This window comes from Tiliqua scincoides, chromosome 13 (genome assembly GCF_035046505.1).
Source record: "Tiliqua scincoides isolate rTilSci1 chromosome 13, rTilSci1.hap2, whole genome shotgun sequence".
Lineage (NCBI taxonomy): Eukaryota > Metazoa > Chordata > Lepidosauria > Squamata > Scincidae > Tiliqua > Tiliqua scincoides.
Genome location: NC_089833.1, coordinates 11,235,994 through 11,263,641, shown reverse-complemented (window position 1 = coordinate 11,263,641; position 27,648 = coordinate 11,235,994). Strand labels below are relative to the sequence as shown.

The window sequence follows — 27,648 nt, the reverse complement described above, 5'->3', positions numbered from 1 at the left end:
AGCAACACTTCCGAACTATCAGTTTCCAAAGTTCTGTCAGTACCCACATAGTGCAAGCATCAGAGTTCTGTGCAGGGAGTGCTTCTTGGCGCATTTTGCCTCCTCATGTGCTAAATTCCTCATCTTCCATTTCCCATTCAGCCTCTTGCCTGGCTCGTAGCGCAAGCGCCAGAACATCTGAAAGCATAGCGCTCCCATTGTTGTGGTGATCCTTCTGAGCCGCTGTAAGCAAAAAGAAAGACACAGGCAAGTTCGGACAGTAAAACAAGAGTGCTGTCGTATTGTCGTGCTGGCGCATCCAGGAGGCCAACTGAGATGGTCGCCCAGGAGGCTTACACCTCCACTGTCCCTCCTTTGATTGGAAAAGAGGGGAACAAGAAAGGTGGCGCCCCATCACTCTCCTTCCACTTCTTCTGTGTCCCCCTCCTCTTTTTCCCATCCAGAGAGGAGGTGGTTTAGAGGCCAGCTAAGTAAGGGAGCAGCATTTGGCATGCTGGGTCAAGTGACAGGAGGTTTTGAGCTGGCTGTGTGACATATGTGGAATGCAGGTTATTTTCACAGCTCAGTACTCAATGAGAGACTATAATGAAGTTTTAAATCCCACCTAGCTAAAGAGGTAACATGGATGGGTGCTTTGCAGCCATAAGTTCCTCTGGGATCAAGGTCCAAAAGGGGAAGGCAAGCACAGTGCCCACCAGAGGAACGGTTGTACTAGCTCAGATATTCCACCTATATCAGCAGCAACTGTTACCCTGCACATGCCTGATCTTGCCTGATCTTGGAAGCTAAGCAGGGTCCGGCCTGGTTAGTACTTGGATGGGAGACCGCCTGGGAATACCAGGTGCTGTAGGCTTATACCATAGTCTTTCCATGCCTGATCTCGTCTGATCTTGCAAGCTAAGCAGGGTCAGGCCTGGTTAGTACTTGGATGGGAGACCGCCTGGGAATACCAGGTGCTGTAGGCTTATACCATAGTCTTTCGAGACTGAAGGTTGCCAACCATCAGCACGCCACTTCCCATGTCCCTCTCAGGGGGTCACCTTGGGGTCGTCCACCTTCCTCACTTCTTGCAAATTGATAGACCCCCCACCCAATTAAATTAACAAACCATGGCTTGTGCTTGCTTCCAAACCTGAATTGTTCATGGTTTGAAATGACCTGTTCTGACCTGAAAGGCAAGTGCCAACCATCATTTGCTGATTCATATCTTAACCGCAACCTGTGGTCTGACCAGAAAGTCAGGGGAGGGAATCGGATTGTGCGAGAAGTGGAAGGAGCAAGGCCCAGACTTGATGGCTGAAAAATAGTGTGGCTGTTAAATCTAAACCTGCAGAAACCAGCTCAACTCCTTCTACCCGTTCACAACCATATGCATTAACTTGGGGCTTCAAGCAAGTGTCTTCTAAGCCAGCCATTATCACTTACCAGGGGAGAAGGTGCTCATTTCAGGTATTCCAGCAGACTGCAGAGGGGGAAAAGCGTAAGAGAAACATTTGATAAGGGATCATCTTTTCTTTATTTTCCCCTCCCCCTTGAAACAAGGCGATCCCAACTAGTTTTGCCAAGTTCCTTCTTGGAATATCTTGGCATTGAAATCTCCCCTTCTGACATCCCCTCAGTCCAGCCGGGTTCTGGATTAACTTTAGAACCCACCCAGGCCATTTTTCAAGTGGTTCCCATAGTTGCATTTCTCCCCCAAACCATTAGAGGGGGTCCTTCAGGGGGGGCACATTTGATTTAGACTTCAATGTTTGTCCCCCACCTATTGGAAGTACCACCAGAAGTAACTGGGGATGATGTCATTGCTAGCTACTTCTAGATTGGGAGGCCAGACGCAACATGACAAACACCGGTAAGAGCCTCAGTGAGGATGAGAGGTTTTTCAAGCAGGCAAAAAGCACACGCTGGAGCTCTGCCTGCTGAGCTCTGCCTCCTACCACTGTTGCATTGCATTGTTGATCTCGCTGCCAGGCGGCAGGCATCTGGGGGTCCCGCACATACCATCAGACACCACCTCAAAGTACCATCGGTGGTGCGAGTACCACTGGTTGAGAAACCCTATTTCATTCCACACTGCCACTCTGCACAAGGAAGGAACTAAGAAGCCTACAGCCTCACCCCATGCCAAACAGCTACAGCCAGGAACTACTTCCTAATTTACTTCTCTGTTCTGGCACTGATTTACCTCTGGACACCATCCGCATTAGTGTTACTACAGGGTAGTAAGAAACAGATAGTTACGACTATTTTGTACTACCTGTATGCAACCTCCTGGTTTTAGAAGTAGGCAATCTCTGAATGCCACACGCAAGGGAATAGTAACAGGATGCAGGTCTCTTGTTGTCTTGGATGCTCCTGGACAGGGCCAGCTTTCAGCCAATTGCTTCCAGTTGGGGCCTACACCTAAGGAGTCCCCACCCTAGAGTCATCTAGTCTCTAGCCAAATACACCACTACATTGCAGGTTTTCTAGGGAACAGAAATTTTAATTCAGCTTTCCATTAAATTCTTTAAAAGTCAGTGTATTTTTATGTCTTGAAATTGGCAGTGAACTTGGGGCCCCGCAAAAAAAAATAAGTTTCCATTTCCAGTTGGGCTCCCGTAGGTCCTAAGGTGGGCCCTGCTCTCTGCAGCACCTGGTGGGCCACTGTTAAGACTCAGGAAGCTAGATTAGAGCAGCCTTTGACCTGATCCGGTGGGGCAATTCTTACGTTCCTGCCCAGGCAGCAGGAAGATACTAATTTGGGGGCTGCAAATGAACATGCATGGTGCCTCAAACAATTTATATTTAATGCAACTGCCAAAAAACTCCCCCCCCCCCAATTTACTCTTGCCATACCTCAGTGTCAAAGTCTCTGTTCGTTCTTAGAGAGCTTTGCAAGTAGTTAGATGAAGAGAAGTGTGTTTGCTGTACTGGCAGCTGGTGTATAGAGAGGTTTCTCTGGAATTAAGAAGTAGCCAAGGTTAGGTACAGCCTGCATTTCTCAATGATACTATTGCCAGCGTCTGTCTCCATCTGTAGGAAATAGCAGACAGCTACAATTCACAGAACCGCCTTCGCAAGTCCCCCGATTCAGAGTGCGCGAGTGACTCCAAAGGGGTAGTTGTGTGCATCTGTTACAATTCACACTGCAAATGGTCTTGTGGCACCTTGAAGACGGAACCCATTTATTTCAGAGATGCTCTCACAGACTACAATCATAAAAGGAGGTTCAAAAATGCAGTAGTCAGTGGCTAATAGCAAAGCTCTCCTCCATGTACAATATACTTTGGGTTGTAGGGAGGAGAGTTCTCCAATACCAGTTGAGAGACCCCCAATCTTCAAGGGGCAACTCCAAAGCTATATGGTTCTCGGACCACATGCCTGTACCCATGTGTAATCTCCCAGCTGTTGTGTGTCCCTTTCCTGTCTCAATTAATAAAGAACATAGCAAAAGTTTACAAGCTTGCATTCTCTACCAACCTCTGGTTGATCACCCCGATTCGGGCGTTTAGATGCTTGTAGAGCCCGCAGCTTCTTCAGTAAAAACATTTTATCTTTGCCCTCCTACAAAAACAGAGAAATACTTCAATATAAGAGCATTTGCAAGACATTTCCAATTCTAATGAAGACTGGATTCAATATTTCTTTGCTCTTTTTTTCTCCAGAAGTGAACAGTCTTTATCAAGGGGTTCTGTGTTCCTTTTTGAATCCAAACAGCAGGCAAATGTGTGATGGAGTGGCACCTGGCACACTGCGGTGGGGGGGGGGGAGACAGCATTTTACACGCCCCCCTCAAGCCCTAGGAGGAAATAACAAAAAGCATCTTTCTTTCTAACCCATACTTACATTGATAATCTGCTCTTGCAAGAGTTTAACCATTATTTTCCGGCCATCTATTATCTGCCAGTAAAGATACGTGATAATTCTAAAAGAGAGAATAGAATATTCTTAATTAGAATATTTGCATACTGCTTTTCAACAACGAAAATAAGCGTTCAAAGCAGTTTCCAGAGAAAGACAAACTAAACATTACAGCCAACTCCTGATTCTTAGGTGACATGCACTCCTCTTCATTTAGGTTGCTAAAATTAAAAAAAGGGCTTTGTTTCCATTATATAAAAAACAGACTCTGAAAAGAATTTAAATAGACCCTGAAAACTTTTAAGTATTTAAAAAGCCCATCTCAATACTAGTCACAGATGGAAGTGATCCAAGACTTGTTATCTCACTTCTCATTTCCCAAGTTAATCATTGGGGGGGGGCTCTGATTTTTATTAAAGCAGCATCATTAGGAGAGGGGATATTAAGGGCCCAATCCTATCCAATTTTCCAGCACGGATGTACTCATTTCAGTGGGGTGTGCGTTACCTCCTGTGGATGGGAGGCGGTCATGGAGGCCTCCTCAAGGTCATTTGTTCCCTCTCTTTGGGACTGCATGGCAGCGGCATCCATGTTGGAAAGTTGGTTAGGATTGGGCCCTAAGTTATGCACTTTCCTTTATCTAAATGATCACACTCCCCCCCCCCCCAAGACTGCTATAAGACCTGCAGTATAAACTGTTTTCTTTATCATACCTGTCTAGTATAACAGCTAAGGCTGCAATCTGATGCATACTTTCCTGGGAGTAAGCTGCACTGAACACAGTGGGCTTCACATCTGAGCTGACATGCATCCAATTGTCCTGCAAGAGGCCGAGCTGTGAATTGGCACTTCTCCTGTTTAAATCTCACCTGTGCCCTTAACTCACGAGATAGTCATAGGCAAGCCCCTTCCCTTTCAGCCTCATCTTCCCCACTGGCAGCATATGGCTAACAAGACTCACCTTAGAGAGTTGCTCTAAGGATTACATCAAGGTAATATACGTGAAGCGCTTTGCACATGCTCAGAAAGCTCTAGGAAAACACTTCTTATTTTTCACTGAGGTCTCAAAGCCATAGGGATGAGCATGATTTAGATCAGGGAAATTGGGGAGGGGGGGAGAAGGGGGGGATCCACTCTTTCATGGCTGTTTTCCATCAGACACCCCTCCCCGCAGAGGTTTTAAAACAAACAAAAAGGTTGCACAATCTGCTCCACAAACTCCAGCAAATTTGCACCACTGAAATAAGTGCTCTTCACTGAAATGAGTGCTCTTCACTAACTTATCAATTTCACTCTCTGCTACTCCCCCCCCATTTTGCTGCCGCAGACACTTACAAAACTAGGACAGAGAGGATGAAGAAAAAATGCACGCTTTCAATTAAGTTGTGATATATCCACACGACCCACACAGAGCCAGGATAACTGGTCAGAACTGCTATCCAATCAGAAATTGCCTCATATATAGTGGGCAGGCCACGGAAAGGCCCGCATGTTTCAGAAGGCTTCAATCTGGGGAAGGGAAGAAAAGATTTGTTAGAACAGTGGTTCTCCGACTTTGTAGCTCCAGGACCCACTTTTTAAAGTGACACTGTGTCAGAACCCACCTAGCTTTATAAGACTTAAAAAAAAGAGAGAGCTCTAGAAAGAAAAAATATTTTTATTTACAAGCAATAACCAGAAAAAGGCACTCAAACATTTTATCTCCCTATATTTACACAAGCTTGCAAACTGCAGGAGCTGAGTTCCTTGCAAACTGCAGGAGCTGAACTCTTTGCAGGGCAATTAGCTGCTCCCTGATTTTTGAATAGCTTCAGGGCTTGAGGCAGTTAGTTATCTGGTCTTTCCATCAGCCGTGTTTTCATTGGAAGCTCTGCTTGGGGCCTCGTGACCCATCCAAAATAGGTTGCGACCCACCAGTGGGTCCCAGCCCACAGTTTGGGAGCCACTGCAGTAGGCTCATAGCCACTAGAGGAGGCAACAGAGAGAACACTAAGCGGAGTCTAGCGTTCTTGCTATCTGTTGCTTCCTTTTCCAAAAAGCATCCTCTGTTGTCCCCGTCCTGTTAATGTTACTTTGCAGACAAAGCATTTGCAAAAAAGGAGAGGTGATTCATGAGCATGACCCGGGGACGACAACAGGGGAGCAATTTGATAACTGCAGATATCTGAAACTGGGTCCACAGATATGGGGGGGGGCTACTGTACTGTTTGCTGAAAAGCAGTATACAGTATCGTTTTCCCATCCTGAAAATAGAGCAAGGCATGAAAGGGCCCAGGGCAAGCTGGAAAAGGGGACCGAGGCCTTTCTTACCTCCAGACGGTGACTGCGATTACGGAGAGGACTCCGGCGAAGGACGGGAAGAAAAGAAGGAAAATGAAGACAGTGTTCATCTGAGAAGCTCTCCAAGCTTTCTGAGGCGGCTGACAGTTTAACATCAGGCTGACCTTTAAGAAGAAAGGGAGAAGAAGACTGGAATGACATAGGTACATAGAAGTGGTTTGCTACCAGTGGCATTGCTAGGAGGGTGCAGGTTGCACCAGGTGAGGCGCATGGGTGGGGGCGACGCCACTACTGGTCGAACTTGTTGAAAATTTCGGTTTTCCCGAATATTACCATCATGTTATATATCACTGATGCAGGATTTCATGCAGAATGCAGTGTAGTAAACTGCACTGAAATATCTCTAATCTATCAAAAGTTATAGCCAAAAAACCAGTGGGGCCGGGCAGTGGTACATCACCACGTCCACTGCCCGCAGCATTGCTCTCTCCACTGCGTGAGAGCCGGTTCATCATGGGGGTGACGTGCTGGCCTCCCGCACCAGGGGACGCAAACCCTCGTGACGCCACCGACCTCAACTATTTTTGAAAAATATAGATAACACCAGCAAAAAAAAATACTCTACTACCTAAGAGTAGAAAAGCTACTTGGATGCTTAACAGTGCAAGCCTTTACTCAGAAGCAAGTCCCATCGTAGTCAATGGAGCTTACTCACAGGTCAACATGCACTGGCTTGCAGTGTCAGAGGCATAATTAAAAGCAGTTTTACCTTTTTCACGTAAAATATTATGAGAAATGAGATCATCTGAATGAGCGGAAGCAGAGGAGAGAAGAAGATGCCGATCCTGGACAAAAAGAGGGGAAAATTAAGGGAGTCCAAATGTCTTTCCTTATCTTGGGAGTTATAGGATTTTCAAAATTCAGTCAAATGTCATCTCACCGTAGATTTTAGGGCCCAAGTTTTCAGGTAAATACGAGGGCTATTCAGAAGCCTTTTTTTTTTTAACAGCCTATCAGACGTCAGTTTCCAATTAACCCTCATACCATGCATGACTTATGTCAGAATATTTATAGTGTTATTGATTTCACTGTGGTTTTTAACTATTGATAAGCAGGAGCTTTCATGACCTTACTGGACAACATAAAAAAAAACATATTACAAGCACCCACATATTTGCTAACTAGAGGTGAGCCTTCTCACTTTCCTACATAGAAAGGTGTGCATTAGTCACCCATCTCTCTCTCTCTCTCTCTCTCTCTCTCTCTCTCTCTCTCTCTCTCTCTCAAACCCTCTGGGCACACCAGAGGACTCAAGGGGCTCACTGACAACCACAAATCAGAGATGGCTAGTACGCCAACCCCAACATTTGTGGATGCCCGATGACAAAAGATCCCCTGACTAGGATATTCAACTCACCACGTCAAAGTCTGCGCGTAGATCAGGTCCAAGACATTGCGAGCAATGTCAAACTCGGGCACACCAAGTTTCTGGCAGCATTTTGTTCCAAGGAGCCTGGGGGGGGGAAGCCACAAGATCATTCTTGCCTTGAATCCCGTTGAATGTGGAGAAAGGTGGGATATAAGTTCTGAAAACAAATTCTATACTACAAAAATTTGCCCTTCCTGAACAATGCACCAGCTGCTGCCTCCATCCCTGTTCCCTGGGTTTGAGAAGGAAGAGGGGAACAGAGCAAAAGAGTGCTGGGCTAGAATGTCTCTGGCGCTCTAAGCCCAGCACTCTCTTCCACACTTCCTCATTCCACTCTTCCTTCTCAAATCCAGGGAGAAGGAGAAGGAGTGGTGAAGGTGGGTCATCACCTTGCCAATCATCCCCCTGGCAACCATCCCAGCCAGCCTCATCAAGGGGCCAGCCCCGCCTATGGCACATTATGTGCTCAGGTTGTGGTGGAATCGGTCGTCCTCCCGCAGGAGAAGAGCTCAACACCACACTGGCCCGGGAGACTCATCCCTCACCACCTCCGGGCCAAACCATCCATTGGCTTTTAAAGTGCCCTTCCACGTATAGTCCAGACACTCACCACTCTTTCCTGGTAAGCTCTTCAGTGCAGTGGCATAGCTAAGGGAGTGTCCATTGCTCCAGGTTCCATGCCGTGAGCAGTGTCAAGGGGGTGCCTTTTGGTGCCTCCAAAAGGCACCCCCTTGACATAAGCCCTGCTGGATCAGGCCAAAAGCCCATCTAATCCAATTTCCTGCATCTCACAGTAGTCCACCAGATGCCTCAGGGAAGAGCACTCAAGACAACAAGAGACCTGCATCCTGGTGCCACTCCCCAGCGTCTAGCGTTCAGGCGCAACGGTTTGGGGGGAGCCACACATCCATGCCCCCCTTCTCCTTTGCCATCTTCAGCCTTCCCCTCCTCAGAAATTTTTTTAAATAGATCAATACCAGTCCCCCAGCCCCACCCCCATTCCACATCTCGGCACCCCAGGTGGCAGCCAAACAGCTCGTACTCAGAGGCCAAGCTGACGGCGGGTCATGGCTTTGGCTGGTCCATGTCACAGCCACTTAAATCGTGTACATACCTTCGTACAAATTCTCCAAAGAAAGATCCCAGCAAGCAACAAAAGAACTCAGCCACAAGCAGCCTGTATATATCTTGGCCGACAATGGTTTCCCAGCACTAGTTTTTAAAAAAAAGAGGGGGATAGAAAGAAAGGTCAACCTACACATAGAGGTGGGATAAATAATAATAATAATACAGGTATTTAATACATACATACATACATACATACATACATACATACATACATACATACATACATACATATTTATGTATACATATACATATGTATATGTATACATATACATATACATACATACATATTTAATACATACATATTTAATAATACAGGTATTTATTTATTATTAATAATAATACAGGTATAAAACAGTGATAATGAAATACAAACTCATAAAACCGTTTTCTGCACTTAAAAAAAAATAAAAATAAAAATAAGAAACCAAAAAAAACCAAAATCTGCCTCTGTGATGGGAGCCCTTTGGTCAGCTAAACTGTAACTTGATGGCTGAAGTGTCAGGGAGAAACTAAACAACAACCTTCCTCCGCGACATCTGGTTCTCTATATGGGACTGTTTGGAAAGGCTATCAACCCCAAGCTAATGCTCAGCCCATACATCTGCTAGTAAAGCAAATATTACAAAGGTCTCCCATGATCTGTCCTCGAAAAGGAAGTTGGAACCCAGGTAGAGCTGCACCCCTGGAGTGTCTCTCCGCTTGGAAATTGCATAAAGAGCATGACTTGGCCAGATGCAGTGCCCTCCTGCAGGCCAAGGAGGGCTTGTTCAAGACCCTGCACTAGGCCCAGGTCAGGAAAGGGCTCACAAGTGCATGTCCGGCCCTCGTATCTGGAGGCACAACACTAGAGAACAAAGATCCAAACCTTACCTCCGATTCAGACTTTGTCACAACATCAAGCCAGTAGTAGCAGAGAATCCCAACTATGGACATTTTTAGGATCACGTTCCTAATGAAAGAGTTGGAGCCATTAACAGCGAGTAGGGGGTAGAGACAAAAAGAACAGTAAGAGATGCAAGGGAGGACACCAGGATGAGGTCTCTTGTTATCTGGTGTGCTCCCTGGGGCATTTGGTGGGCCGCTGTGAGATACAGGAAGCTGGACTAGATGGGCCAGTGGCCTGCTCCAGTGGGGCTGTTCTTATGTTCTTATGTTTATGTTTAAGAGGCTCAGGGTGGACAGGAGGGCTTTTTCAAGCATGGAAAAGCATGCTTTGGAGCTCTACCCGCTGAGCCAAGCCTCCTCCTGCTGTTTGTTACATCACATTCCTGGTCTCGCTACCAGGCGGGAGGTGTCCTGAGATCCTGTGACTACCACCAGACACCACCTTAAGTGCCACTGGCGATACCTATACCACTGTTTGAGAAACACTGTGCTAGAGTGTCCACCTACAACACTAGTCCACCATTCTCCTTCACACTTCCTCTTCTACTCCATTCCCCTCTTCCTTTTCAAATTTGGGGTGGGGGGGGTGGAAGAGCAGAGGAGGCAGCTAGTGCATTACCAGCTGGTGTGCCGGAGTGTCTCTCTCTCTCCAGCCAGCCCCAACATCTCCCACCAGCCACCACTGCTCAGCCCCAAACCTACAAAGGCTGCTGCATCATGTGCCTTCAAGCTCGTGACCCGGTACTTGTCTTCAAACAAGAGAGGAAAATGCTGTTAAAAGCTGGGGGGGAAACTGTGCGTACCTGAGGATGGTGGTGTAGATCTGGTGCTTGGGATATGTGAACTTCTCCATGAAGCCAAAGAAAGAGTAGAAGAAAGGCACGACATGGTTGAGCAGACCCACCACCACCGGCAAAAGTAGTGTGGCCGCTTGATTTTCTAGCCGATTTTTGTCCCCACGGAGAAACCGCTTTTGAAGATGGGGGGGGGGAGGAGAACCAAAATCCGCATTAACATCTTCTAATGCCCTCTTGGACATTTTCCTCCTCCTTATTTAAATTAAATTCAAATTATTTATTTGAATAAATAAAATGACCTTGACAAGGTCCTTTTGAAAAGGACAAGGCTATGTTGCCCTTTTCGGAAGAAGTAATAAAGCGACATGCTGGGATTTAAGGGGGTTTGCTCCACCATCGCCCAGTGGCAGGGCCATCGCTCCAACTGCAACGGGTCCCAGGTTCAATCCATGGTAGCCTCTCCCCATAAGGCTGGGAAAGAACCTGTCTAATACCTTTGGAGGGTAACTGGCAGTCAGCGTTGACGGTACTGAACTACATGGACCAATGATGGGGCTCAGAAGCATCGCTAGGGTCTGCATCTCCCACTGCGAGAACCCATTGCATCACTCCCATGACAGACCTCCTCTCATACCAATGGACAATATTGGATGCACAGCCTAAATGCAGGGGCACCACTAAAGTTGGCATCACCCCGTTCACTTTATTTTAATGCAGAACAGGACAGATCACCCAACAAATCAGTAACCAACAAAAAAAAAAAAAATCAGTGGCCAACTTGATGACACTCACACAAACTGAAACAGAGTTCTAGTATGAGCACTGAGACACGGAAATGAGCACTGACTCATACTAACACCTTATTGGTTCCCTGCTGTGTCGTGATCACACCTCATTGGCTCTCAGAACAATCAGTCTCATTGGTCAATTTTGAGTTAAAGAATTCTACTTTTCTGGCTATAACTTTTGATAGAAGGCAGATATATCGGTACGGTTTCTTTCATTGCATTCTGCATTAAATTACACATCAAATGATATATAACATGATGGCATTATCCAAAAATACCAAAATTTTCACCATTTTGGCCAGTAGTGGTGTACTCCCCCCTCCAAGTGTGTAACCTGGTGTGGTCCACGTACCCGGTGCCGAGCGACACCACTGTTAGGATGCTGCTGTTTTCCTAGTCCTGTGTTCCTATACATTTCTAATGGCTTTCTGTCTCCTGCATCTTTGGAGCTCTCATCAAATGGGGGGGCGGTGTGACATTCTGAGCTACAGCGTCACCTCCTTCAAAATCCCTACATACATGCAGACCACTGATAGCCAGCTCCACCATAACGCACCCAAGTGGCATCGCTAGGAGTCTGTGGGCTGTACCACATGTGACACGCATGTCTGTGACACGCATGGGGGGACGACACCACTACTGGCCAAATTAGCAGTGTCATGAATTAGTGCGAAGCCAGGGGTGACGTGCTGGCCTCCCGCACCGGGTGACATAAATCCTAGTGACGCCGCTGCATCCCAGGAGATCAGAACAGGTCACATCATGCAGAAAGCCATGAAATTACAAAGCAATATATTACGGAAAAGAATTGTCAGCTCTTACCTCCAAGTTATGGCGGGAGAAGAAATAAATGCCAGCACAGGAGGCAACAGCGACTCCAGAGGAGAAGACCCAGGCTGTCAGGTGGATGGAGAGCTGGCCAATTTTCTGACACAGAGAAAGCTTCAGTGCCTCGGTCGTCACTTCGGATAAAGTCTCCTGGACTCGAGGCAAGGGGGAATATCAATCCCTATTCATTTCAAAGGGTTCAGCTGTCACACTGAAATTGCATGCTCGGGATGGGTTTACCAAGGGGAGAACCTTCCCCAGAACATCAAATCTTTGAAACCAAAGGGGTGGTTCTCTTATATTCAGCAGTGGGGGGGGGGGGGAGAGAAACTGGGTAGAAACTGCAAGAGAGGAGATTCCAGCTGGACATCCGGAAAAAACCCTTGATGTTCAGTGTGGTTCTGCAGGGGAAAGGATTGCTGAGGGAGGGTGGACTTTCCCTCACTGGAGAACTTCAAGCAGAGGCTGGACAGCCAACTGCTGGAGATGCTCAAAGAGGAGTTCCTGCTACAGGCAGGGAGTTGGACTACATGACCTCGTAGGTCCCTTCCAACTCTATGATTCTAACTGACGCTTCTCAGCCCAGCATAGCATAACTCCCTGTGGCTGTCTGCCGGTGCTTCCCTTTGCCCCTTCCCAGATTTTAAATGCCATTTTGGGAGAGGAAACTACCACCACCACCCCCAATTCTTTTTGCTACAAATTTTTGCACACTGTTTTGCTTAAAAACACATATACTTTTTTTTTAATTATCATCAACACAATTATCATCCTTTAATAATATTGATTAATGTTGCATTTATTATTACACAAGCCTACAAAAAAAAAAAACTTTAGCTGAAAGGATGTTTGAACAAGTTTAGGATATTTTTGGGGTCCTGAATTTTAAAAATGGCACTGCTTTTGCCCAATTGGCTCTAGTTTTCGGGGTACAGCACAGCCACTTTATCTGCCGATTCCAACAACTTCCTTGTGAGGAAGCCATGGTGTCAGCTTCCTCACAAGGAAGCTGCTTGAATATCAGGTGGCTAAGCTGTACCCCCGAAACTAGAGCCAATCAGACAAAACTAAGGCCGCTTTTTAAATTCAACACCCCAAACACACCCAAAAAAAAATGGGTCTAAACTTTATGATAACAAAATGTGTGTAGGCCTCTCTGTAGGCAACCTTCAGTCTCGAAAGACGATGGTATCACGCTCTGAATGGTGGTTCTGGAACAGCGTCTAGTGTGGCTGAAAAGGCCAATTCGGGAGTGACAATCCCTTCCACACTGGGAGCAAGTGCAGTCTGTCCCTGGTCTGTCTCCCTGGCTGTGGGCCTTCCTTCTTTGCCTCTTTGCCTCAGACTGTTGGCCAAGTGTCTCTTCAAACTGGGAAAGGCCATGCTGCACAGCCTGCCTCCAAGCGGGCCGCTCAGAGGCCAGGGTTTCCCACCTGTTGAGGTCCACTCCTAAGGCCTTCAGATCCCTCTTGCAGATGTCCTTGTATCGCAGTTGTGGTCTACCTGTAGGGCGCTTTCCTTGCACGAGTTCTCCATCGAGGAGATCCTTTGGGATCCGGCCATCATCCATTCTCACGACATGACCGAGCCAACGCAGGCGTCTCTGTTTCAGCAGTGCATATATGCTAGGGATTCCAGCTCGTTCCAGGACTGTGTTGTTTGGTTGTTATTAACACAACTGCCATAAGGCTGTGTGAATCCACTCGGACAGGCTCTCCTATCTTCAACTAAGAACTGCCCCACGGACAGGCAAGTCAGACAAAATGCTTTGAGACCCAGTTTCTTTTGGGAGCAAACTCCCCTTCCATACCTTTATCTGCGTGCTGAGATTGCGCTGTTTCACCCTGACGGCTTTCTCATCGGTGATGCTGAAGTCCCAGACACAGAGAAGCTTGGCGGCATGCCCCGAGGACAGGCGAGGGTTAATGAAGTTCTTGCGGAAGGACTTGGCCATGCTATGGGTGTGGGGAGGGGGAAGGGAGCCGGGGTGAGCAATGGTACAGAAAGGAAAGAGGGGGAAGATATTTAAGGGGGGGGAGCCAATCTGTTTTTCTTCCCCAAGTAATGGAGAAGTTTTTTTTAATGTAGTCTGGAAATGCTACCCGAAATCGTTCAAACATCAAAAGTAGCCTTAGACTGCCCATGAAGTCCAACATTAGTGACAGGACCTTTGAGCTCTGAATAACAGTGTCCTGGCCAAATGCGACCCTGTCACTGGCGTCCCTGGCTGTTGGGGCCCAGTTTTTTGTGTGTCCCATAAGTTTATGGACCAATCACGGGGGATCCAAGACAGGGCCATGGGTGCAGGGACCCCCACCCAAACTGTCATGCTAGTGGGGAACCGCTGGGACGGGGAACAGCCCAAGCACAGGTGGGAGCCCACATCTACCCACCTCGAAGCAGCAGAATGGGAGCCCAGGTCTACTCATCAGGTAGATCTGGGCTCCAAGTCTGGGTGGGAACCCAGGCCTACCCACCCTGCAAACTTTGACCACAGAGGCTAGTTCAACTGGGAGCTCAGGTCTACCCATCTGGAAGAGGCTGCTCCAGTTGGAATGTGAGCCCAGGTCTACCCAGCAGGTAGATCTGGGCTCTACGTCTAACCGGGAGCCCAGGTTTACCCACCCAGGAAACCTCAGCCGCAGAGGCCAAAGTTCAACTGGGAGTTCACCTGGTTGAACTCGGTTACCCACCTGGGTTGAGCCAGGCAAGTAGAGCCCAGATCTACCCATCTGGTTTATCTGGGCTCTGGAGTTAAGGTAGTGCTTGTGCTCCCCTACAACACAAACACTAGATCTGCCCCTGGTCCCAATATGTGTATATTTATATTAGATGAACTTTTTAATTTTTAAAATGCAAAGGTAGGGTTCGGGCTGGGATAAGAGGTTTAGGATATATAACAAGGAATTTGTTGCCCAGTTATAGTGGAATGCAAATAACTGGGATCCCCCCTCCCCCCCCAAAAAAAACCAGATGTGAATGTCCAGGGACAACATTGACTGGGATGCATTTGACGAAACCGAAGAGGAATCTAAACCTGACTGTACCTGTACAGCAAGCTCAAGAAGCAGATAACAAAATAGAGGCCCAAGGTGAAAATGTAGGCCAGCTGCATGTAGTAGGGAGCGCTGCCCTCGTCAAGCCTGACTGTCGAATTGGTATAAGAGCCGTAATACAGCACCGTGTCGTCAAAGTAACCCTGGAACAGGACACGGATAGTAGAGGTTATGCAGGGCTCACAAAACACATCTTAAGATTGGCAGCTAGAGCTGCTCAGACACTGCAGCTTCCACTTTGTCACAGAAAGGAGGGCATGCCGCTGGCATACGATGCCATTTCTTACAAGACAACAAGCAGGCAACGATAGGGAGCATCCATATCAGGCAATGGGGAAGAAGCAAACCATTTGCTGCGGCCACTAGGCAACCACTGCCTCTCACTAAGCCAGCCAGGGACCCAGGGCTTCATGGGAAGCTTACTAGAGCCAGGATGGTGTCGGGGTTTGGGAACTGGACACAACCCTGAAAGAGCCAGATTCAAATCCCCGCTCAGCCACGAAGCTTCCTGGGTGACCTTGGGCCTGTTGCTCTTTCTCAGCCTAGCCTGCCTCGCAGGGCTGTTGTGAGGACAAAAGGAGGGGAGGAACCGTGTACCCCACCCTGAGCTCATGAGAGGAAAGGTGGGATCAAAATGTGAAAAATAAAAATAGGTGACTGTAGAGGGTCATCCTCTTCCCTGTACCATCTAATTTGCAGGTGCCCCAGACCTCAAAGCAGCAGTGGAGACAGGACATTGGCAGAAGGAGGAGATGACTATGTGGTATTTCCACCTCTGTTTCCCCAGAATTTTCCAGTAAACAGCTCTCCTGGCCCTGGCTTACAGGGTACTGGAACCTAAAGGGGTTGGGAGAACATGAGCCCTTGGCTTGCGCTCTACCTTTGGAGCCTACCCTGGAGAGAACATAAACATGCACATCATGTGTGACACAAGCCCATTGGCGCGCAAGCGGAGGTTATAGAGTGCGCTTGGCTGCAATTGCGCCTCTGAACTGTGAACAAAATGGCTTGGCTTCATCAGAGCTCTCATCTGTAGAGTCTGCATCACCCTATTTGGGTGGCTAGCACGTCACCCCTATGACAGACCTTCTCCCATGCAGCGGGTGGAGCAATGCCATGGGTGGGGGGCATGGTGATGTATCATCGCCCCACCCACTCTGGTTTTTTGGCTATAACTTTTGATAGAATGGAGGTATTTAAATGTGGTTCGGTTCATTGCATTCTGCATGAAATTACACATTGATTGATATATAACATGATGGTATTATTTGAAAATACCAAGATTTTAAAAAATTTGGTGAGCAGTAGTGTCACCCACCTGGGCACATCACCTGGTGCCGCCCGCATCCCCACTGTTCACATCGGTCTACCTTAGCATCCGACTCCTCTTTAGACTATAGCTTCTGCTTGCTCTGATACCTGACCACCAGTCTGTTTCGCCCACCCCCTCCAACAGCCGCCGTTGATGCAGAACCCTGACCGACACTCACGGTCCCGGTGAAAAACTCCAGTCCGATGAACGAAAGGTTATTCGGCACGGCTGCTATGAGCTGTGGGATGGTGAGAAAGCTGAAGTTCACGAGGAACGAGAAGAAGTTAAACGCCAGGAGCCACGTCAGAAAAACAAAATAGGAGCGGACGCCGGTTCCGAAGTTGCCGCCAATCTCTTTCAGGGTCTTCTGCCAGAACTGAAGGAGCTGAAGACATTCCCACAAGCCATTCTTAAACTGCCGAAAGGTCTAGAAAGGAAACAGAGACAACACAAACACAGTTGGGTTACCACCCAATACATGTGTTTATTGCTTTAAACAAAGTTAGAAGGCACAAGCCAAGTTCAGAGATCATCTTAATCTACGATCAGACCACACACACACACACACACACACACAATTTTCTAGAGTCTCAGAATATTGGAGTGACTCCAAGGTGTCATAAGAGATCATCTAGTCCACCCCTTGCTCAATTCAGGTTACTGCTACATTTGTGATTCCAGCCTCTGCTTGAAAACCTCCAATGATGTTTTCAAGCAGTGAAACGCACCGGGATCCACTTTTTAAAACACCGCCTTGTCAGGATGCACCTAGCTTTACAACACTTAAAAAAAATTTTTACTCTACCAGCTGTTCCAGCCACAGTTTTTATCCTTTTTACTATGGTGGGGTGAACTGCCTTCTGAAGAGTTTGTTGAGCTTCACATTCATCAGATCAGGACCATTCTGGTGGCCTTGCGTTCCCCTCGGTCTCCACTTCAAAGCGGACCAAGGCATGTTTGTCTACTCATGAGTAAATGCATAACAGTGGTATCCCTTCTGACCCTCAAACATTTATCTCCCTATATTTACAGGAACTCAGCTCCTTGCAAGGCAGTTGGCTATCTTGCAAACTGCAAAAGCTGAGCTCTTCGCAGGGTAATTAGCAGCTATATTAGCTAATTACCCTGCAATCAGCTGTAGTAGCTAATTACCCTGCAATCAGCTAAAGAAAGCAGTTGATTTTTGAATAGCCTCAGGGTTCGAGACAGTTAGCTGACCTTTCCATCACCCTTTGGCAACCCACCAAAAATCAGGTTGTGGCCCACCAGTGGATTATATATCTGCATTATATATCTGCATTATATATCTGGACTTTCAGAAGGCGTTCGACACGGTCCCTCACCAAAGGCTCCTGAAAAAAACTCCACAGTCAGGGAATTGGAGGGCATGTCCTCTCATGGATTGAGACCTGGTTGAAGACCAGGAAACAGAGAGTGGGTGTCAATGGGCAATTTTCACAATGGAGAGAGGTGAAAAGCAGTGTGCCCCAAGGATCTGTTCTGGAACCGGTGCTCTTCAACCTCTTCATAAATGACCTGGAGACAGGGGTGAGCAGTGAGGTGGCTAAGTTTGCGGACGACACCAAACTTTTTCGAGTGGTGAAGACCAGAAGTGATTGTGAGGAGCTCCAGAAGGATCTCTCCAGACTGGCAGAATGGGCAGCAAAATGGCAGGTGTGTTTCAATGTCAGTAAGTGTAAAGTCATGCACATTGGGCAAAAAATCAAAACTTCACATATAGGCTAATGGATTCTGAGCTGTCTGTGACAGATCAGGAGAGAGATCTTGGGGTAGTGGTGGACAGGTCGATTAAAGTGTCGACCCAATGTGCGGCAGCAGTGAAGAAGGCCAATTCTATGCTTTGGATCATTAGAAAAGGTATTGAGAACAAAACAGCTAATATTATAATGCCATTGTACAAATTGATGGTAAGGCCACACCTGGAGTATTGTGTCCAGTTCTGGTGAACACATCTCCTGCTGTGAGATACAGGAAGCTGGACTAGATGGGCCTATGGCCTGATCCAGTGGGGCTGTTCTTATGGATCCCAACCCACAGTTTGGGAAACACTGCACTAGAAGATGCTGGGCCCATTGCTATATTTTCCCCATTTCCAAAGGGGATGGCAATTTCCCCAAGGGACACCTGTAGGGCACTTCTGCAGGGGCTGTCACCTATGGCCGTGAGAGGGACGACGGCAAGGAATAGGGCCTTCTCAGTAGTGGCACCAATTTTATGGAACTCCCTCTTAGCTTACCACCTGTTCACCCTTAGATGCTTTCTAGGGGGCGCCTATAGACATGGTTTTTTAAATCAGCCTTCTGAGCGCAGGTCTTTTCAATACTGGATATTGTGGGTTTTTTTTTTTAATGCAGATTAAGTTTTTATGGGTCCAACCCCTTTTTACTGTTACTGAAGGCTGCTAGCTTTATTATTTTTGTCTTTGGTCTTTTTTTCCTGGGGTCTTTGGTCTTCCCCTGGGGGCTGGGGATAAGAATAGGCCCTCAGTTTGGCTGTACTTGTCGTAAGAGACGACTAAACAGCCACTGGGTAGGTGGGACTCGTCAGCCTGGGAAGGCAGCTCATCTGAGAGAAGGAAAACTCTGATCCCAAACCTCCACTGCCTTGTGGCTACATCCAGTTATGGAAGAGGCTTCAGGAGTCAACCTCGAGGCAAAATCAGGAGCCAGAGTCCCTGAGGCAGTTCATGGCTGAACACAGTCACGTTCTGGCAACTCCTGCGACGCCGCTGGAACCAACCGTATTGGCCTCTGCCTTTCCATTGGACCATTTCAGCGACGTGGAGAGGGGGGATTTGCTGTATGGGTAACAGCCTATCCTCCATACCTACTTTACCCAGGCTTCGCGCACTGGAGAGGACACTGTTCCAGAACCACCATTCAGAGCGTGACACCATAGTCTTCCGAGACTGAAGGATGCCAACAACTACGGTCTTTTTTTAATGTGATATTTTCAATGATGCCTTGCTTTAAGTAGATTTTAACGCTTATGGTTTCAATTGCGATTTTATGTTGTAAGCCCCTTTGAATGCCCTTTGGTGGGGAGGGGGGGATAAAGCAGGGTAGAAATAAATTTCTCAAAACATCCCCATTGAACACAATTTTGCTTACCAAAGCTGTACTGTAGAAGCACTGGGTGCAGCAGTTCATTCGAGCAGAGCGCCAACGGGATTTTTCATTCTCCTGTTGAGCACTCCTCCTGTTGGACAGCAGATGGCAAAGACCAAGGTTGAAGTTCTCTTACATTCCGTCTTCTTCTAAATAACCCATTGTCACCACCTATTATGCAAACCCTTTCTCGGGTTTCATGCTTCCCCCTCCCCCCCAATGATGTCAGAATTTCTCGCTATGGTGGCCCACCTGTGAATGCCAGGGCAAGATGAAAGCAAATGAAAACACAATTGACCTTTAATCCAGGCTGTGCTTGCCAATTCTTCCCCCACCCCTCCAAAGCTCCTGGTCATTTTTATCTGCACCTCTTCATTTGCAAGGGAAAAAGTCCAGCAGGTAGGTTGCGTAGATCCCCTTTAAAGTTTTGCTTATTTAAAACATTTTTATGCAAACCTTCTCCCAGAGGACTCGGAGTGTTCAACAACAGCAAATAGTTTCTTGTCTCTTGTCAATCAATTTATTTGGATGAAACCCTGGTTCTCTATTTGAAAAATGGAGCAAATCTTCTCTCTCAGCTCTCTCAAGACTGAGCATCATTTTATAAGGTTCAATCATGCCCCTCTCCAGTCACTTTTCCAAACTAAAATGCCACCAATTGTCATAGCTAGTCCTCATAAGGAAGCTGCTGTAGAAGCTACTCTGGTAGCAGCATAACTAAAGGGGGCTGGAGGGGGTACACTGCCCCAGGTACCATGCCTTGAGGGGGTGCCAACCTACACCCCTGACAGTGGATCCCATAAGAACAGCCGCACTGGATCAGGCTATAGGCCCATCTAGTCCAGCTTCCTGTATCTCACAGTGGCCCACCAAATGCCCCAGGGAGCACACAAGACCACAAGAGACCTGCATCCTGGTGCCCTCCTTTGCATCTGGCATTCTGACATAGACCATTTCTAAAATCAGGTTACACATACGCATTATGGCTTGTAACCCGTGATGGATTTTTCCTCCAGAAATTTGTCCAATCCCCTTTTAAAGGCATCTAGGCCAGATGCCATCACCACATCCTGTGGCAAGGAGTTCCACAGACCAACTACACACTGAGTAAAGAAATAATCCCAAGGCAGATAGGAGGAGCATGCAGCCAGATGCCCCCAGGGGGCATTTCAGTTTCTTCTGCATCTTTTTAAGTTCTATAATATCCTTTTGGAAACATACTAACCAGAATGGGGTATGTGGCCATCCCATAGATTTGCATCTCCACCACAGGTATGCACTAGAAGTATGCACCTATGTGTTTTTAAGTTCTATAATATCCTTTTGGAAACATACTAACCAGAATGGGGTATGTGGTCATCCCATAGATTTGCATCTCCACCACAGGTATGCACTTAGAAGTACGCGCCTATGTGTTTAAGAGAATCTATTTGGTTTCCTTGGCATGGCACTGGCCAGCTTCCCAGCCCACGCACAAGCCCAAGGCAGTTAGCGATCAGGATACAAAATACACACTGCGATTACCTGATCTCCCTCTTCTCTTTCATGGTCTTGGGGAGCTTCTGGACAGCTTTAACCCTTTCTCGAGCGGACATGGCGGCCAGGTTTCTGATTAAATCTTCTTCTGCAAAAAAAATTATGGATTGACATGCTGATGTGGGTAAGTCAGGAAAGACACTAGAGTGGTGGGGAGAGGAGCATAGTAACAGACAGAGACAGGTGGAAAGGAGAAGATAGTGAACTCTGGGCAAAATCATCACTGAGGTTAAATACTAAACCCTATGGTCTTTGCCTCTTGTGATGTCAGTTCCGCCTTGTGGAGACTCTTCTGGGTTCAGGGGCTCCGGTTTTAGGGCAACTGTCTGTAGTAACAAATTGTCTGTCCCTCTTCCTCCTCTGGCTGAGGGACAGCTAATTCATTATGACAGGCAGTTGCCCTAAAAACAGACCCACAGAACCGAGAGGGGTTTCCCCAGCCATTTTCAACCGCTGCGCTCCAAACACCTGCGGACCTTTCGCCGCACACCTTTCGCGCCACACTGGTTGAAAGATCGCCGGGTTACGATGCAAGCATGTGTCCTTCATAACCGAACCTAGTCATCAAATGTAATCATAAGAATGGACCCCTTTGGATAGTGTCGCCTTGACCAGCGCCGTCCAAATATTTTTACATCTTGAGTTGAGAGCCGCACTTCCCTATTTCCCAAGCCAAAGAAGAATTTAGGAACTGTCATTTCTTTAAATGGGGGGGGGGGAAGGAGAATAATGAAGTCTTACCCTGCCTTTGCTTCTCTTCGTTGTATCTTTCTGGGTCTAACCGAAGCAGGTTAGAAGGTGCCATGAAGGTCGTATCAGTTTCTTGCCTGTGACGTCTCTGGAGGAAGTTCACTGAAGAAATAAACAGTGTCCCCATTGGAGCCTTTTTCATAAGCAGATCGGTACTATCCTGCCAATCGGTACTATCCGAGTTCAAGATCCCACCCCTTCCATGAACTCACAAGACAGCCTTAGACAAGCCCTTCCCTCTCACCCTCAGTCTTCCCCGTCTGTAAAATGGGGATAGCAACAGTCACCTAGCAGGCTTGTTGTAAGCGTGGCATCATGATAAACATGAACTCAAGAAGTGCTTTGGTCACTCAAAAAGACCAACCCAAAGTACTATTTATTATTTATTTATTTATTCACATTTTTACACCGCCCTTCCCCCAAAGAGCTCAGGGCGGTTTACACAGCTGCTCCTCCTCTCCTTCTTGTCCTCACAACAACCCTGTGAGGTAGGTGAGGCTGAGAGAAAGTGACTGGCCCAAGGTCACCCAGGAAGCTTTGTGGCTGAGGGGAGATTTGAACCTGGATCATACAGGTCTAAGTCCACCTCCCAAACCACTACACCACCCTGGCTCCACCCTATCAATGCAACACCCCCAGAAATCTTTGCTATTCAACATTTCCTTACAACAGGCTGATCTCCCAAGAGCCTCCACTCCTAGATACTTGTGTTGAAATGTAAATTGCAACAATGACACCAAATATTTCTCCTTTAAAACCTTACCTCTATCAGGTGTATCAGAAGATCTGCGCCCATAAGGGTTGCTTGGGGCATCGACAAAGTTAGGTAACGTGTATGAGGCTTCTGGTTCATAATCAAACGAAGGGTTAACTTTCAAAGATAAAAGCAAAACCCCGAATTAATGTGTGGCTCTTCTTATAGTCAATATGGATAGAAAGCTAGAGTGTCAAGGAGGAAATTAAAACACTGCTCCCTAGATGCTGATTTTCTACATGCAGTTCATTTCACGTATGAAGGCACAATTCACTCACCCCAGCAAAATGAGAACTGCGCATGTTCAGAGAGGCTACCACAGTTGTTCCCGCTTGAGGACTAGAAACCTGTTCTTTTTCAAAATCAGTGAAACCTTGGTTTCTACAGGAGGCTACCACTGGTGGCTACATTGTGCAATTTGTAAGCCAATTGCCATTGTGCTGTAATTGTAACCCAATTACATTGTGCACTGTAATTTCCTAACTAATTGGAGGGGCATTCAGGATAGGTAGATATGGGCGCTTGGCCAGTGTTTCATCAGAGGACACCCCTGGCCAGCCTGGCTCCTGGATAGTCAGTACCAGTGGCAGCTCCCAATGAACCAGGTGGGGACGGGTGCCATGGGAAGCTCAGTGCAGGGCATTGTCCCAGGGCCCCCAGCAACCTAGTTCTGGCACTACTGGCTCCAATTATCATGTAAGGAGCCATATATGTGTATTTGTTCTATTATGGGACCCTCAAAAAGATCTGCTTTATTATACTGTATTGTCATACAATGCAGTTACACACTGTGAGCATGTCCATATTGATGTGAACTGGGCGTCTCGAATGCCAAAGCTCTGGGTTCAACATCATAGTGGCTCCTCATCAAGTTCATTGGGATCACCGCTGGTGAGTTCTGTCCATGGCTGCCTTCTTCATCGTAGTCTTCATAGGCATTGTACGGGGAGGTATCGTAAGGATTATGATGGTAAGACATGTTCCTCTGAGGTTGTCGGCTGCATAAGAAACGCGGAGGAGAAAAAGTTACCAGGAAAGAAACAAATGATCCCTGTTGCCTTACGGTGCCTGAACTAAAAAAAACACCTGAAAAAATAACAAGTTTCTAGTCCTCAACATAACATTTTAAAAGATGTCGAGGACTAAAACTTGTTCTTTTCAATCTTTCAAATAACTCTTTTACGATTATTGAATTTTGAATGATTTTATGATTATTGAGTTGATTCAATTAATTCAATATTGAATGCTAGTAACATGTTGGAGGAACTCATTTGCAAATTTTTCAACACAGAAGTGGACAAAGCAGTAGACAAAGTGGGGAAAAAAATTTTTTTAAGGTTTCTTATAGCAAAAGGGCTCATGATCTTTTAAAAAAAAATGAAAATAAGACACTGGCAACATCCACTGGGAAAAAAAGATGCTACAACTCCACAGATATCATGGAGGGGAGGGTGCATTTCATAAATTATTTTCAACTAGCTGGCCTCTGTAATTCTGCATAAAATATGCCTGGTCTTTGTCCCCTAACAGAAGGAACATATAGAGGATCCCGAATTCTATTCCCCATATCTGCAGTTGAAAGGATCTTGAGTTGCTCAGGCTGAAAAATTCCTCTGTACGAAGACCCACTTGAGGGCAGACAGCACAGGGGGGCTAGAGCGGGGGTGTCCAAACTTTTTGGCAGGAGGGCCACATCATCTCTGACACTGATGGGGGCTGGGAAATAGAACAATTAATTTACATTTAAAATTTGAATACATTTACATAAGTTTGCATAAATGAATATATTAGACAATGGCCCCCAGGCCGGGGTTTGAGCATCCCTGGGCTAGACGAACCAGTAGCCGGAGGGACCAATCTTATTCAACTTTCCAGTATGATGCAGTGGCAATGCAGCCCTGAAGTAAGAGAACAAATGTTCCCATAGCTTGAGGAGGCCTCTGTGAGCGCTCCCAGCCCCTCCCCCAGAACACAGCACACATTCCACTGGTAGGGTTGCATCAGTGCTGGAAAGCTGGACAGGATTGGGCCCTAACTTGGTATAGTTTCACAATTAACACAGGTATTCCAAAACCGAACAGGTAGCTCTCTCTCAATTCCTCTCCTCTGATTCACTGGTTGGTTCCTACCCACCACCCCGACTTACACTCTGTCCAACTCCAGTGTTTCAGCATAATGATAATCTGGATTTTCAAAGCCTTCGTTATAACGAAAGGACATGACGAATCATCTGAATCCTGGTCATCTGCAGGGGGGGTGGATGGGGAGAAAAATAGTCTGGTAATTGACGGAGCTGCTTTTCAGTCCTTTACGGGTGATGGCACTTGAGGACCTATTGAAAAAAAAGAAATTAAACTCAATTGCTATTTAGCAACTCATTTTCCGATTACAGCTGCTGGGAACTCCAGACCTCCCAGCTCTGGTTTGGACTCCATCAAACCCGCTATCACCTGTCAAGCAACCTGTCCTGCAGGCTTGAGCAAAAGGGAGATCATTTTTGAGGAACTGGGAAAGAAAATGTCTATCGGAGCGCGATCAAAAAGGTGTTCGCTTGCCAGCAACAGTGTACTAAATTCCTTACTGGAGTTTTTGCTGTCAGCTACTTCCTGAAGACGGGATATATGGGACAAGCCGCTTGCGTTCCCCGTCATAAAAACACTTGGTTGATCATCGGTCAAGTGGCTGACCTTTGCCCTCGTCAAAACTATCAGTCTGAAATCTTGCTGATTACATAGAACAACTGCCAGGTGTAGAGGGACTCTTCTGGTGTTGAAGATTTATGTGTGTTTTCTAACAGAAGTAGAGCAGTGGTTCTCAAACTGTGGGTCTGGGACCCACATTTTCAGTGGTTAGCAAAACTGACAGGGCTGATTAGGCTATGTGCATCAAGGGTTAAACCAGCTGCTAGTGGAGGGGGGGGGAAGGAGAACACTGCTGCCTGATGACCACTATAGCCAGACCCCTTGGCTGCAGCCTCTACAAACTTTGAGAACCATTGATGTTGCAACACGGAAAGAGAAATCGTCTACATGTCATTTAATATGAACAATAAATGTGGACATATGTTTCTCCATCCTCCGCAGGGTTGTCACAAGACCGGTGTGCTCCACTTGGTACCCAGATCCTTCTGGGCCCCAAGGAAAGAGGGGTAGAAACAAAAGGGGGTTTGCTGGCCCAGCAACCAGAATCCCCCAATCAAGCCTCAGCAGGGAGAGGGCTTGCCCCAGTCCCAGAGGAGCAGGCACAGAACAGTCCTCAGGTAGCCTCTCATCACCCACCCCAACTACTTTAAGAAGCCCTGGACCCTCCCCTTCCTGGACTGTCTCTCTCCTCCCCACCCTCAGCTCCACCTGGGCCAACCTTGGGATTCAAGGGCCATCCCAGAGCAGGGAGGCCCTCATCCTGCAAGGAGAAGCCAACCATGTGACTTGACAGCCCAGGAGACAATGGGAGTATGGGATGTACAGACATGCGTTGCTCCCCCACCAGCTGGAGTCCCTGAGATAAGAACATCAGAAGAGCCCCACTGGGCCAGACCCGAGGCCCATCTAGTTCAGCTTGGTGGACAGTGGTCCACCAGATGCCTTGGAGATCACACAAGATCACAAGACAACGGCATCCTTTCCTTCCCCCCCCCCCGTGTGTGTTTTTAAGGAGACAAAAAAATGAAGTGTCCCCTTTCCAAGGTGTACCAAATGCACAGAAAAAGAATTTAAATTGTGATCCACCACTGGTAGCTGGTAGATTCTTTCCCCAAAGCTTGTCAACTAGAAGTTTCTATCGGAAAGTGCCTCTCTTATAGCCCAACCCTATGCATGTTTACTCATAAGTCAGTCCCATTTGAGTCAATGGGGCTTACTCCCAGGAAAGCGTGGATAGGATTGGGCTGTTAGTCACCTCTGTGCTAAGATGGCATCCCTCTCTCTCCGAGAACCACCATCAAGCTAGGACTTCTAATCAGCAGATCTCCCTTCCCCTATCAGGCTGGCTGGGATCCTGCTTTCATTTCCTTATTGTTACAGCTCAAAGGTAACTTGCGGAATGGTTATGAGTTCTAGATTAGAGGACAAAAACTCAGCTCCTCAAAAATAACCATTTCCCAGAAATGATCCTTAGATAGCGTAACCATTTGGGAAGCCCCATCAACACCATGACCTCTCCTGCAACCTAAAGATGCCTTTCAAGATTGGAATGGGAATGGGCTAATTTAGCTCCAGCTCCAAATCCAGAGGTTCTGGAGGTCACCTCCCTCTGACGACACAAGCAGGAGAAAATCACGTGCAAATGTACGTACTGGTATGGAAGCAGGCGTGACCGACGCATGGTGGGCTAAGCCAACACAACATGGGTCTGCCATTTTACATTGGAAAAAGCTGGGGGCGCAAAAGGAACACAGGAAACTGCTTCCTACTGAGTCTGACCACCGGTCCGTTCAGCTCAGAAATGTCAACTAGACTGGCAGCAGCTCTCCAGGGTTTCCAAGAGGGGTCCATCCATGCCTTACCCGTGGATGCCAGGGATTGATTGAACCTGGGACTAGAGGTGTAACTAGGGTAGAAGCTGAGGGGCACCTGGACACTACGCCAAGGGGGGGGCGCAATTATTTTTCTCCCCCAGTGCCTTCTGGCCTGTGACTTAGGGGTTCTCCAAAGAAGGAGGTGGTGCTTTGTGATGGCCACTTTTCAATGTGGCTGCCACCCCGTTTCTCCTCCTGTGGGGGATCCCCTTTGATCCCTCTGCCTGTAAAGGAGGGGTGCGAGGACTGAGCCACAACCCCTCCCCACATCTCTTTAGTGGGGCCTGGCATCCACCACATAGCATCAGAAAGTTGTGGGTTTGTAACTCATCACAGGAGATCCACACATAGTTTGTGTATACACACACAATCCCCCCCACATAGGGGAAAAACAAAACAAAACCACTTGTTCCCATCAGAAAAAAAAGTTTCCACCCATTACAAGCCTTCCTAAAACACAGAGGGTTGAATCTGAAATTTTTTTCAAAGCGAACTAACCAGAAATCAATTATTAATTTTCTGCATGAGAGAGAGAGAGAGAGAGAGAGAGAGAGAGAGAGAGAGAGAGAATAATGATTTAGAACCCAATCCTATCCACACTTTCCTTGGAGTAAGCCC

The 27,648-nt window shown here is 47.1% G+C and overlaps 1 protein-coding gene across 1 annotated transcript; it reads right to left on the bottom strand.

The window, feature by feature from the left end:
* Positions 1 to 103: 103 nt before the first annotated feature.
* On the bottom strand, positions 104 to 24,689 carry TMC5 (transmembrane channel like 5). The gene is made up of 21 exons (XM_066640839.1): positions 24,661 to 24,689; positions 23,304 to 23,512; positions 22,524 to 22,631; positions 20,999 to 21,098; positions 19,960 to 19,974; positions 19,478 to 19,562; positions 16,525 to 16,773; positions 15,026 to 15,177; positions 13,789 to 13,933; positions 11,973 to 12,128; positions 10,369 to 10,535; positions 9,551 to 9,629; positions 8,667 to 8,764; positions 7,541 to 7,636; positions 6,893 to 6,968; positions 6,154 to 6,287; positions 5,179 to 5,352; positions 3,829 to 3,907; positions 3,463 to 3,546; positions 1,426 to 1,462; positions 104 to 222 (listed from the first exon to the last, which is right to left on the bottom strand). Exons 2-21 carry the CDS (start codon positions 23,491 to 23,493, stop codon positions 104 to 106), a joined length of 2,343 nt encoding a protein of 780 aa, XP_066496936.1. The 5' UTR covers positions 23,494 to 23,512; positions 24,661 to 24,689.
* Between the last annotated feature and the right edge of the window lie 2,959 nt (positions 24,690 to 27,648).